Here is a 13,271-nt window from a genome sequence, read left to right as displayed (position 1 = left end):
ATGGCCCTGATCTGCCAAGAGTGGTACCGTTTGCCTCCCCGAGTAACTCTGTGTTGACAGACAGTCTGGGGCGGTGCAGGGTTGCCATTTTTATTCTGCCTTGGAAGTCGTCGGCCTCTCCAAAAATTTTAACTGCCAGAGTGATCACTACCATTCTTAGTGTATATCTTCAGAACTTTTTCTTTTCTATTTAAATAAGTATGTAAACAGAAGTTTTATTGGTTAATTTTTAAAATTATCATTTTCATACTGTTTTTAACTTGCTTTTTAAAAAACTAATGATTTTCCAAGTTAATACATATTTTCCTCATACAGGGCTACATCATAATTCATTGTTTCACCATATATTCTTTTTTTTTTTTTCAAAAAGAGAATCTTGCTCTGTCTGCCAGGCTGGAGTGCAGTGGCATGATCATAGCTCACTGCAGTCATGACTTCCTAGGATCAAGCAATCCTCCCACCTCAGCCTCCTGAATAGCTGGGACGACAGGCACACACCACCATGCCGGGCCAATTTTTGTATTTTTTGTAGTTAGGGTCTCACCACATTGCCCAGGCTGGTCTTGAACTCCTAGGCTCAAGTGATCTGCCCACCCTAGCCTCTCAAAGTGTTGGGATTACAGGCATGAGCCACTATGCCAGGCTCTCACTGTATATTCTTACACTTAATCTTTATGCAATTTTTGCTGGTGTTTCTGTAGACTATATTCTTTGCATTGGGATCATTTCGTCCTGACCTATATCTAATTATAATTTTTATAGATATGCTCAAGTGAACCTTCAAGACAATGCTGTCAGCGGGGTATGAGTTGAACACTGGCATTTAAACAAATAAATAAATAAAAATTAAAAAAAAAAACCTCCCACCTGATTCTGGGAGACTTCTGTGTAAGAAACACTCCTTCATTTAAATGATCTTATTGCCCACCAAAGGACGTCTCAGCACCTCTGCATGGTGTCTGAGACTGCCACATTTAACCCAAGTTCTCCAATCTAATCTTGCTGCAAATCAACCAAAAAACATCTACTGCTAAGCTCTGCTCTCCCTTCCTCATGAACACAGTGTGCTTGATTCCACGTGTAGGTCTCTGTCTCTCCCACGCTTCCCACTGAGTGTCACTGCTTTAAAAGCCTGACGTTCCTCTGTCACACCACACCAGTCATTCAGCTCTATCCAGGCCACATTAGTTTTTTGTCTTCTTTGAAGTTTTGTGTACTTTGCTTTTTTATTATTTTATGTCTAAAAAGCAGCATAAAATTCTTTAAACATGTGGTTTTACTGACATTATTAGCAAGATTCATTATGCAGTACTTAGTATTCAACAAATTTTTTTAAGTACTTTTAAATTATTTGTAAAGATACTTTACAAAGTATCTTTGAGATTCTCCATTTAGATTTCTTGTTTTGTACATTTAAATAAATTTTTCTAAAACTAAACTTTGATAAATATGCTTTCAGATGCATGGTTGAAGCCTGGAGTTTTTTGCGGCAACATTGCAATAGGTTGAATATAGAGGAGTTACTAAAGCACATGTATGAAGTCTGTCAGGAAATGGGATTAATGGAAGATTTACTGAAGCTACCGTTTACAGACACAGAGCAGGTAATTACTTACCCATGTAAACTTGTTAGAAATTCAAGATAAATTGGTAGTTGACAGTCTATTTTGTTCTTTTTAGGAATGTTTAGTGAATTTTTTGCAGTCCAGTGCCAGTGTTCAGAATCATGAATTCCTTTTAGTGCACCATTTGCAGCGTGCCAATTATGTGCCTGCCTTGAAGCTGAACCAAACTCTGAAGATTAATGTTATGGTATGATTCAAGTTGTCTTATTATGGGGGATAAGAGAATAAGGAAAACTGGAGACTTTTTTGGTTTGTTATATAAGAGATTACAGTTTGGTAACCACTGTGCCTAGCATTACTTTGAATCCTCAGTTATCTCTGTAACAGAATTGGGAACACGGTATTACTACCTGATTCTTTTATGTATGCCATTTATGTTCTGATGTCTGCCTACAATAATGCCATTTCACTCAGGGAAAACAAGAGGAAGATGTAGAGGCCAGCAGTAGGAGTTACATAGTACAAAGATCATTGTGTGGTAGAGGACGACATAGAGGCCAGCAGTAAGGGTCATATAGTACAAGATCATTGGACTTCGAGGGTCAGACTAATTCTTCATTTACTCTGTGTGCTTGGGACACACTCTCAGTCTTGGTTTTATCAACTATAAAATGATAACGTCTCCTTGTGAGGTGGTTTTGAGGATGCATAGAGATGTGTGTAAAGTAGAATGTTGCCTGACACGTATGGATGCTTAATAACCATTGTTTTTATTAGTTGTGAAGAACGAAGGCTTGGTAGCAGAGATTTGGAATTTATTGATGGGTAAGGATTGATAAAACAATTAGATATGTGGATGAAGTTCTTGGTTTGGAAAAATGGATATGTAGGTAGGAGGAAGATATTTTTGGATATTCGTAGTTTTATTTTAAATGGTAAATATAGAATTATAGCACCTAACATTTTGAAGGTTAAATTTCTTACCAATTTTGATATTTAATAGAATGATCGTGATCCTCGTTTGCGGGAGAGATCACTGGCTCGAAATTCTATATTAGACCAGTATGGAAAAATCCTTCCTAGAGTCCATCGAAAATTAGCTGTTGAACGAGCTAAGCCTTATCATCTGTCAACATCATCAGTTTTTCGATTAGGTAAGAATTTCATTGAAGAATATCATAATCTATTGGATCAAAAATGACACTGAATAATTACTTTTCTGAAACCACCTTAAATTTAGCTACTTTCGCTAACACTTACAGGCATGCCTTGGAGATATTGCTGGTTTGGTTCCAGATCACTGCAATAAAGTGACTATCACGATAAAGCTAGTCTTCTGAATTTTTGGTTTCCCGTTGCATAATGTTTACACTATACTTTTAAGTGTGCAGTAGCATTATTCTTAAAACCAGTGTGCATACCTTAATTTTGAAATGAAATATTGCTAAAAAATGCTAACGATCATCTGAGCCTTCTGTAAGGTGTAATCCTTTTGCCAATAGAGGGTCTTGTCTCAGTGTTGATGGCTGCTGACTGATCAGCATGGTGATTACTGGAGGTTGAGGTGGCTGCGACAGTTTCTTACGACGACACAGTGAAATTTGCCATGTCAATTTACTCTTCCTTTCACTAGAGTTTCTCGGTAGCATTTTAGCCATAGAACTTCTTTCAGAATGAGTCAGTCCTCTCAAACCGTGCCTCTGCCCTGTCATCTTAAGTTTATGTAATATTCTAAATGCCTGTTGAGTAACAAACTACTCTATAAGAAGGCAGGTTTTGGTCAATCGTACTTTTTATTATTTGGCTTCTAAGTAAGGAGGACAACACCGGGAGGATTCTCCAAAGCAGTGTCCAGCTGAGGGAGAGTGACAGGAGGGTTTTCTGGAGAGGGGAGAGGTTGTGTCGTCGTATGTGAAGGAGTCCCGGTTGTGTAGACTTAGTTATTATGTCAGTATATAGGTCTCTGTCATGGTAAGGAAGCTGTAGCACCTCCTGGGGTGGAGACTTTAGTATGGTGGTAAAGAAAGTTCATTCTGGTTTATCTATAATATAAGTTGTTGGCTTGTCAGGAGATGGTTTTAACAAAGTAGGTGACTAATATTTTACATAGGGTTTAGGAAGAAACCGGCTAAATAGCGGGAGGCTGTAAAACAGGCTGATTGTTGATTAAATTTCTGTAATCCTGGGAGACTCTCTCTCTCTCTCTGTTTACAAATTTTCTCCCTGGAGATATGTCACTCCTCATTCTTGAGGGCTGAGAGCCGGAGGTCAGTTTTTTTTGTAACTTTTTAATGTTGATCAGGGATGCGTGTCTAGAGATGTTAAAGGAGTGAAAATTTTTAGATGCTAAATTTAAATATATTTCAAAATCTCTCAGGAGAGGTTGTAATGGCTGGTATTGTAGTAAGAGCAGCTATGGTTGAATTTTTTTAAATTTGGAAGATACAGATTTTATTGAGAGGTTCAAGACGTAGGGATAAGTTAATGTTAAACAGGGTGAAGGGAAAGAATCCAAGGCAGCCTGGCAGTGGGGTATATATTTTTTTGGGTGCCATTTCATGGCCACCATGTCAAGTTGGTTAGAAAAATGAGCCACCGCCCTTTTTAGTGGTCCTAGCATTTGGAAAGTGCTCCCCCAGCTAGCTATTTCCTGCCATTTATGGGACAGATAAGTCAAAAGGTTTAGCAAGTTAACCAAGGCTACAGTGGGAGCAGCAGTCACTTTTTGTTTGCTTAGCATGTAGAGGAATAGATGCCTCAGAGGGATATGTATTTGTCTGAAGATAGAGACATTTAATAGTATGTTATTTGGCTTTAGGTGTCATCTTTATATAAGGGAGACAGAGGCCCACATCAAAGATGGGCTCAGTCTCTTTAGTCAGCTGAAATGTTATCATAAGTTGTTGGCATGTCTGCTTGTATATACTAGAGACTGGAGTTTGGCACTCTTTGTCGTGAGTTTTATTTAGTGGGTTGTCTCTATTATTAAAACATATTTTAAAATACTAAATATTTTAAAATACTATTTTTAACATTGAAATATGAATGGTGATTGTGTCAGGACAGTAGTGAGTTGTATTGAGGTGGCAGGTGGTAGTGTCAGAAGCAGCAGCCGGTACCTCCCTTTTGGGTCAGATCTTTTGTCAGTGTAGTAAGTCTGTGTTGAAAGAGTATCATAGTGCCTGTATATTTGACCTACAGTTGAATAGTTTAGTAGGACTTATGCAGTAAGTAGTATTTACTATAGATGTGTTAGTCAAGGTGACATAAGGAATGTTTTTGTGGAGGGGATAACTGCAGGAAAGGGGAGCTTGCTCCAGTTTTGTGGGGTGAAAATGAAGTTTGAGGTCACCACAAATTGCATGGCTTGGACAAGCTAGGCTTGTGGGTGTGTATCGTATATTCAGTATTGGGACAGATTCTTTCCCTTTGCTGTGATGCAGGAGAAATCGACTAGTGTATTGTCTCTAGTATATTTAGTACTGGGACAGATTCTTTCCCTTTTCTATGATGCGGGAGAAATTAACTAGTATATTGTCTTTCCAGAGACCATCAGTCACAGTAATAAAAGGGACTAAACAGTAGAGGGAGAAAGAGTTTATTTTTTATATGGTAATTTATCACCAGTTAAGATTTTTTTATTTTACAGAAGAGTAATGAGTATGGAGAGTTCTGTAAGGGGGAAAGTTTGAATATATCGAGTATGGCAAGGGCACGTTTTACTTAATGTGTAATATTCCTTCGCTGGAAGTCAGAGACTGGCTTATAGGAATAAGTTGAACCTAGTAGAGCCTGATCTGAGGGCTCTGGTGCAGCATTCACTCAGGAATGATGGTTTTTAGGGTCTGAGCCCCTGAATTTTAGGAGAAGAGTGAGTGGTTAATAGCACATGGTCCAAACAGAGTTTAGTTGGTCTGGAGGTGATTGGGATTTTTGAGTCTTACGGTGAACCCAGTCTGTAGGTTAATATGGGTGAAGCTTAACCTCAGTGGGAACTGGAAGATTGTGGTTTCACATATTTTGAGAGTTTGTTTTTTGTTTGTTTGTTTGTTTTTTGAGAGATGGAGTCCTACTCTGTTGCCCAGGCTGGAGTGCAGTGGCCGGATCTCAGCTCACTGCAAGCTCCGCCTCCTGGGTTCACGCCATTCTTCTGCCTCAGCCTCCCGAGTAGCTGGGACTACAGGCACCCGCCACCTCGCCCGGATAGTTTTTTTGTGTTTTTTAGTAGAGACGGGGTTTCACCGTGTTAGACAGGATGGTCTCAATCTCCTGACCTCGTGATCCGCCCGTCTCGGCCTCCCAAAGTGCTGGGATTACAGGCTTGAGCCACCGCGCCCGGCCAAGAGTTTGTATGTTTTAAAATCGACAGCATGTTTTACTGCCCTCTTGGTCTCAACAGCAGCGCACGTTGAAGGTTTAATCATGCCAAGCAAGCTCTTCTGTATAGTAATTGGAAAGGGCCAAGTCCCACTCCCTTTCAGCACGCGTGATAGTGTGACGGGAAGGAGCTTTAGTCAGTTTTTGAGTTTCCTGGCATAGTTTGGCTAGCATGACCCTTATGGTGTTATTACTATGCTTGACCTTTTTAGATGACTGAGGTTTCTTAAGTTGTGTGTAACCTCCTTTATTAAATTTCCAAGGCAGAGGACACCCCCTGAGTAACTTTGTAAATGAAGGCAGTTCTGTTGTCACTCTGGATTGGTCAGAGTAAGCCAAAAACCCCAAGACGATGTCTTTGATTAAAACTCTGACAACCTCGTTTGTCTTTTTGTGTGTGACAAGGGAAGGCTTTTATTTAGCCAGTAAAGGTGTCTACGCTAGTAGGTACCTGAAGTTTTTGGGTGCTGGGGCATCACTGTAAAGTCTTCTTGTCAGTCTTTTCCTGGCATGCCACCCCAGCTGGACAGCTCAGGTTAGTGGAGTCACAAGGGAGCCTGATCTGGGTGTTATGTTGTACAAATTGGAGACACCTGTTAGATCCTTGATGTTTTATCTTTTAGATCAGGTATCTTTATTAACTAATTGCATAAGATTTGTTTTGTTTTTTACCATAATACAATGATCTATGACCATATTTAGTTATAGACCACCCTAGGTTTTTGGGAATCTAGATTTTTTTTTTCTTTTTTTTGGTCATTATTAGTTCATCCTTCTGAATCTAAATGTGGAAAATACTCTTCCCATTTGACTTTAATTCCAAAGGTGAACACTGAGGCTGGAACTTGTGGAGTAGGATGTCTGGGATCAGGGTCATTTGTAAAGTTCACATGTTTGGGTTGTCTTTTTAGTAGCTGTATCTTTAGGTTATTATTATTTTTAATAACCTCAAATTTTTATTTTTTATTTTTTTTGGTGACCCTGGCAGTAGGCCACCACTACCCTTTTAGGTAACTGTACTGCCGCCTCTAATAGCTGTAATATTTTTAATATGATTAACCTCCTTATTGTCTGCAGTCAGGAGGCCTCAAAAAAAAAATGCACTGTAGGCATGGATTACAGAGAAAGCATACTTAGCGTCTGTGGAGATGGGATGGCCTTAGCCTGTCCTGAAGACAAGGCTCTATCTAGTCAGGGATCGTAGGCTGTTAGCCTCCTTAACTCCAGGTGAGGACAGCATTGTATACTTTGTTTTTCTCGGCCGCTTTTTATGATGTTACTCTGATTTACAAACAAAGACTTTGTTACCTTCAGAGTTCTGAAAGGGTTTGTGTTTTAGGTCCTTTTGACGAGAATACATTTTACCAACAGTGGTTGAGCATTTGTGTAGGGGCAGTTCCTGGGAGGTGGGCTGAGCATCTGGCACACCTTGATGTGGCTGCCTCTTAGTTTAAGTTTCTGTTGTAACATCCTCCCATCAGTAAGCGAATGGTGTCTGTTTTTAGCACTCTGGATAACTGAGGACCTAGACCATTAATGTCTGACCCATGGTTTGTTTTTAAGCTTTTCTCATTACTAGGCAACTTGTGACCACTGTGGTAAGACATGGGGGCCATTTTGTGGCCCCCATGTCAAGCTGGTTAGAAAAATGAGCCACCACCCTTTTTAGTGGTCCTAGCATGTGGGTAAGTGCCCCCCCCCCCCCCCCCCCCCCGCTAGCTATTTCCTGCCATTTATGGGACAGATAAGTCCAAAGGTTAGCAAGTTCAGCAAGGCTACAGTGGGAGCAGCAGTCACTTTTTGTTTGCTTCGTTAGTTGTTTTTAGTTTTTTGAAGGTTCAGTTGTATTGTTTATCTCATTTAAAAGGATCTGATTCCGGCTCTTATAGCTTTTTATAAAAAGGCTTTGTTAAAATACCCAAATTGGGAATTTATATATGACAGAATCCGGCCATTTTCAAGAATTTTGGGTTCTGAGGAGGAGGTGTTTGATACACAACCGTTTTCCTGTCCTGGGAAAGACACCCGGTCCCTGAGAAATTAAATAGCCTCGGGCTTTTTTTTTTTTTTTTTTTTTTTTTTAGGTTTTATACCCTCTTTTAGCTAGAAAGTTTAGGGTATTTTTACTAGATTCCTCTTTAGAGGAGCTAGTAATTAAAATATCGCTTATGTATTATACTTTTCTCTTTTAAATGTGAAATTCCTGTAATCCCTGGAGACCCTCCATCTGTTTACACTTTCTCATTTCAACACTGTAGATTCCGTCTCAAGAATCCACTTGTTTGTCTATCTGTAAGAAGCAATTCCTCATTTATTCATGTTTTATCATGAGATTACAGCAATTTATCACATCTTTAGTCTATTTTTGTTTTTTAAAGAGACAAGGTCTTAGTCTGTCACAGACACTCTAGTACCGTGGCATGATCATAGCGCATTGTAGCCTTGACCTCCTGAGCTTAAGTGATTCTCCTGCCTCAGCTTTCTGAGTGGCTGAGACTACAGGTTTGTGCCACCATGCCTGGCTATTTTTTGTAGAGAGGGCCTCACTACGTCACCCAGGCTGTTCTCAAACTCATGGCCTCAGGTGATCCTCCCACCTTGGCTTGTGAAAGTGCTGGGATTACAAGCATGAGCCATCATGCCTGACCCAGGCTCTGCTTCTTTCTAGTTCTCTTGCTCTTTCCCATATCTGCGGGTGTCTTCTCCACTGAAGTCTTGAAGCCCTCAAAGTTACTCATGAAAGATGGAATCACCTTCTTCCAAACTCCTCTTATTGTACAATTTGACTCCTCCCAGGAATTATGAATGTGCTGAATGGCATCCAGAATGGTGAATCCTTTCCAGAAGGTTTTCAAAGGACTTTGTTCAGATCTCTCAGAGGAATCACTGTCTGTGACAACTGTAGCTTTATGAAATGTATTTCTAAATTATATCTTGAAAATCGAGATGACTCTGTGATCCAGGGTTACAGAATGGATGTTGTGTTTTCATGCCTGCTAACAGCATTCGTCTCCCTGTACATCATCAGAGCTCCTGGGTGACCAGGTGCATTATCAGTGAGCAGTAATATTTGAAAAGACTTTTTTTCTGAGTAGTTCTCAACAGTAGGCTTAAAATATTCAGTAAACCATGCTGTCAACAGATGTGTTCTTATCTAGACTTTTTCCATGGATAGAAGGCAGGCATAGTAGATTTCCCATCATTCTTAAGGGCCTTGAGATTTTTGGAATGGTGATTGCTTTTAATTTAAAGTCATCGAGTACATTAACCCCTAACTGCAGAGTCACCCTGTCCTTTGAAGCCAGGCATTGACTTCCCATTCATGTGTTCACTGAAGTAGCACTTTTAATTTCCTTCAGGTTCTTTTTTGCATTTGCAACTTGGCTAACTGGCATAGGAGGTCTAGCTTTTGATTTAAAGTCATAGACATGCGACTCTTCCTTTCACATGAACACCTGAGATCTTTGTAGGGTTATTTGTTGGCTTAATTTTTAGATACTGTCAGTCTCAGGGAATAAGGGAGGTCCTTGGGGAAAGGGAGAGACAAGGGGGAACAGCTAGTCAGTGGAGTAAGTATATGCTGTTGAAAAAATGGTGCCAGTAGACTTGCTGGACACAGGGTTGCCACAGACCTTCAATTTGTTTAAAACAAAACACATGGCTGGGCATGTTGGCTCATGCCTGTAATCCCAGCACTTTGGGAGGCCGAGGCAGGTGGATCATGAGGTCAGGAGATTGAGACCATCCTAACTAACACGGTGAAGCCCCGTCTCTACTAAAAAATACAAAAAGTTAGCTGGGCCTGGTAGTAGGCACCTGTAGTCCCAGCTATTCGGGAGGCTGAGGCAGGAGAATGGCGTGAACCCGGGAAACAGCTTGCAATGAGCCGAGATCGCACCACTGCACTCCAGCCTGGGCAACAAGAGCGAGACTCTGTCTCAAAAACAAAAACAAACAAACAAAAAATACAAAAATTAGCAGGGTATGGTGGCGCATGCCTGTAGTCCCAGCTACTCAGGAGGCTGAGGCAGGAAAATCCCTTGAGCCTCGCAGGCAGAGGTTATAGCGAGCCAAGATCATGCCACTGCACTCCAGCCTGGGCGACAGAGCAAGACTCTGTCTCAAAAAAAAAAAAAAAAATTAGCCGGGCATGGTGGCTATGCGTGTAATCCCAGCTACTTGGGAAGCTGAGGCCAGAGAATCACTTGAACCCAGGAGGCAGAGGTTGCAGTGAGCCGAGATCATGCCACTGCACTCCAGCTTGAGTGACAGCAAGACTGGTCTTAAAAAAACAAAAATTATATCTATAATTTTTAGCTACTCTTACCACGTAATGTGTGGTTGTTTTTTGTAATCATTCTTTCATATGCTTTTATTAAAACCCTGTTTGTTAGAGATGCAGTTAATTCCAACATTCTTCATTTTACAGTTTCTAGACCCAAGCCATTATCAGCAGTTCCAAAGCAAGTTGTAACAGGAACTGTGTTGACAAGATCTGTTTTCATCAACAATGTGTTATCTAAAATTGGAGAAGTCTGGGCAAGCAAAGAACCTATAAGTAGCACCACACCTTACAATAGGTATGTTTTCTTACGTGTTTCATAGTCATGCTGCTTGTTAATCTTTACTGGACATCAGCATCCACTCTCATTGCCTAAGTTTATTAGTGTTAGTGTATGTAAAAAAGATAAACTCTGTTTCTTAGAAGAATTTTTAAAAACGTTTAAAAGTGAAATGTTCATTGTTATTTGTAAGCAATGCGGAAATGTACAAAGTAAAAAAAAAATGAAAACCCTTTGTTCTCCCATCTAATCCACTTGTTACCAGTGCTCCTTGTGATACATTAGAAGTTAAATCTTTATTTTTGTAGTTCAAAAATAGAAGAACCATCTCCTATAGTGTATTCGCTCCCAGCTCCAGAGCTGCCTGAGGCGTTTTTTGGAACACCAATTTCAAAAGCATCACAAAAAATTTCTAGGTAAGAATTTATTAAATCATTCTTAAAGACACAATGTTAGTTGGTAATTACAATTACAATTTTTAATTATCTTTAACATTTTATAGACTATCTTAAATTATTAAATGAATATTTTAATGTTTGCTTTTTATTATACTTTGGGCAGCAGTAATTTTAGGAAATTTTACATCAGGTAGTGTACTCTTAAAACATTTGTTTAATAATTTCATACTGCTTAGTGGACAGGAGTGAAGTTTGTCTCATGAGCAAACTGTTAACTTATTTTCCTTGTTACCTCCTTGTTACTAGACCTCTAAATGAAAGTTGTTTTTATACTTAGTTACAAATTAATCTTGGGTAGCTCACCGAAGCTTTCTTCTGTTCAGCATTGCCTACTAAAATGTCTTGTGTTGCTTCAGATGCAGCACTTTTACATCTTACCTGTGGTGTTACAAAAATAGTTAACTTGAAGTTTTGTATCCAAGATAAAATTGTGATTCCAAGTATTTACTTACGAGCATTGGTTAGTTGAAAAGTGTTCATAATTATCTACCACAGAGAACAGAGTATGTATCTTAATGTATTGATTATTCTTAATATGCCCAGGATCATTGCAAATTTTTTATTGTTTTATCAAGGACAAAATTACATTGTTTAAAGTATTTATAATGATTATAGATAATCATTACAAGATTATCTGAATTTTTGATACTAAGAAAAAGATACTTGAGGTAAGGTCATACAAACACCTGAGGCCAAAAGTACAGAGTATAATAATAGACATATTTTAAAGGTTGAAAGGATTTTTCTTTTTTTGCACTAAATTTAGTTAGGTTGTTTCCCTTTATTTACTCTGGTAAGATGGTATTTTAAGTGGAAAGAAGATATTTTAAATGAAAGTCATTATTACTGACATTCTTTTTTTTCTACCAGTAGTTCTGTTTTTTTTTGTTTTTGTTTTTTGCTGCAAGTCCCCTTGGTCTTTTTGTAATTTAATAGCTCTGAGGTTGCGGGGAGCAATAATAGAAGTTAAAAGACCGTTGATTAATGGCCTCAGGTCCTTAAAGAAGTGTTATGAGAATTTTTTAAAGCCAGCATTAGCTCAGATGGAAGAGAGCCAATTGGGTTTTGAATGTTTACCTTATGTGTTTTTCATACTGAGTTTGCATTACTGGGTAGACAGTATATCTTGCAATGAAATACAGCAAAATAGATAACATTCGTGGGTACATCGTATAGTAAGGCTAAAGTGCTAATTTATGTAATTGATATTTTTATGTGATATAGGATGCATTCTTTATATGGATTATAGTAAAAAATATATTAGCTCTAACAAGTAAAAAGTTACATAAATCAATTTTTTAAATACTACTGTAGATTTTTGTATATAACCTGCAGATAGTAATGAAATCAGAAAAGGTTAGTTCTGAAAGAATATTTGGTCTCAGGATTGAAGACCTGAGACCTAGTGCAATATTTCACATTTCATTTAGAAAATACCTTAAGAAGATTTTTCTTAGAAGATTTTCCTTTGCTTTGACTTGGTAGGTTGCTTTTGTTGCACAGTCCTTGCTTTTGAGAAGCAGTTATTCATAAATAGGTACCTTAAACATAAATATTAACACAATGCAAACATTTAACAATGTTCCTTTGGGATAGCTCAGTATAAAAGTGAACAAACTATTTTCCAAGTTTGAATTGAATCCAAGTACAGAATTTAAATGCAAATGAGATAGAGAAAGAAGAGAGTCTAGAAGAAAAGAAATGTCTAGCAGCCTGATTGGATATTCTTGGTTTGGTAGAAATCTAAAAGCTGTGTTTGATACAGAATAACAAGTGGGAAGACCTTTAAATATTTCCCCACTGTCACCTGTGTGGGTCTACTGCCCTGATAGATAGAATGACAAAGAGGGTCCTGCAACTACAAGTTTGTATTTCTGGGCTCCAGAGCATACTCTCCTTTTCTGGTTATTCTCAGGTGAGCCACGTTGGCATTTGGGGGAAATAAAAAGGGTTTGTTTTTACTGCTAGGAAATACAACCATAAGATAGACTGTTTATTAGGAAATTGAGAAAAGAGTGACCTGTGCAAATGGTCCACCAAAAATTACCACCTGAAAACTCGACTTTTGAGTTGAAATTTATCTGTATATTAAACTTTAAAACTTACTTGGATTATACATGCTCACCACAAGTAATCAGTGGGATCAGTTTTATCACTGGGACTAGGACATTACGGAAAACCTTGTAGTAGAGTCTTAACATTGTACTTTGTCACCAAACTCACTGATTTGAAAAAGTTAACTTTTGGTTGTGGGGAGGGGGTGGTCAGTCTAGTCTTTATTGTAATCAGAACCATAAAGGCAAAATGAA

At 38.7% G+C, this 13,271-nt stretch overlaps 1 protein-coding gene across 3 annotated transcripts in view; it reads left to right on the top strand.

Annotated features, from left to right (window-relative positions):
- The window catches only part of AHCTF1 (AT-hook containing transcription factor 1), a 97,232-nt gene that overhangs the window by 57,598 nt on the left and 26,363 nt on the right, over nt 1–13,271 (top strand). For all 3 annotated transcript variants that reach the window (XM_037986109.2, XM_073011918.1, XM_037986111.2), the window contains exons 22-26: nt 1,460–1,604; nt 1,681–1,812; nt 2,569–2,719; nt 10,372–10,522; nt 10,813–10,920. In XM_037986109.2, coding sequence (XP_037842037.2) covers nt 1,460–1,604; nt 1,681–1,812; nt 2,569–2,719; nt 10,372–10,522; nt 10,813–10,920 — 687 coding nt within the window. The remainder of the gene's footprint in view (nt 1–1,459; nt 1,605–1,680; nt 1,813–2,568; nt 2,720–10,371; nt 10,523–10,812; nt 10,921–13,271) is intronic.

This window comes from Chlorocebus sabaeus, chromosome 25 (assembly GCF_047675955.1).
Source record: "Chlorocebus sabaeus isolate Y175 chromosome 25, mChlSab1.0.hap1, whole genome shotgun sequence".
NCBI lineage: Eukaryota > Metazoa > Chordata > Mammalia > Primates > Cercopithecidae > Chlorocebus > Chlorocebus sabaeus.
The sequence above is the reverse complement of the archived record's forward strand: the minus strand, read 5'-3'. Positions and strand labels throughout refer to the sequence as shown.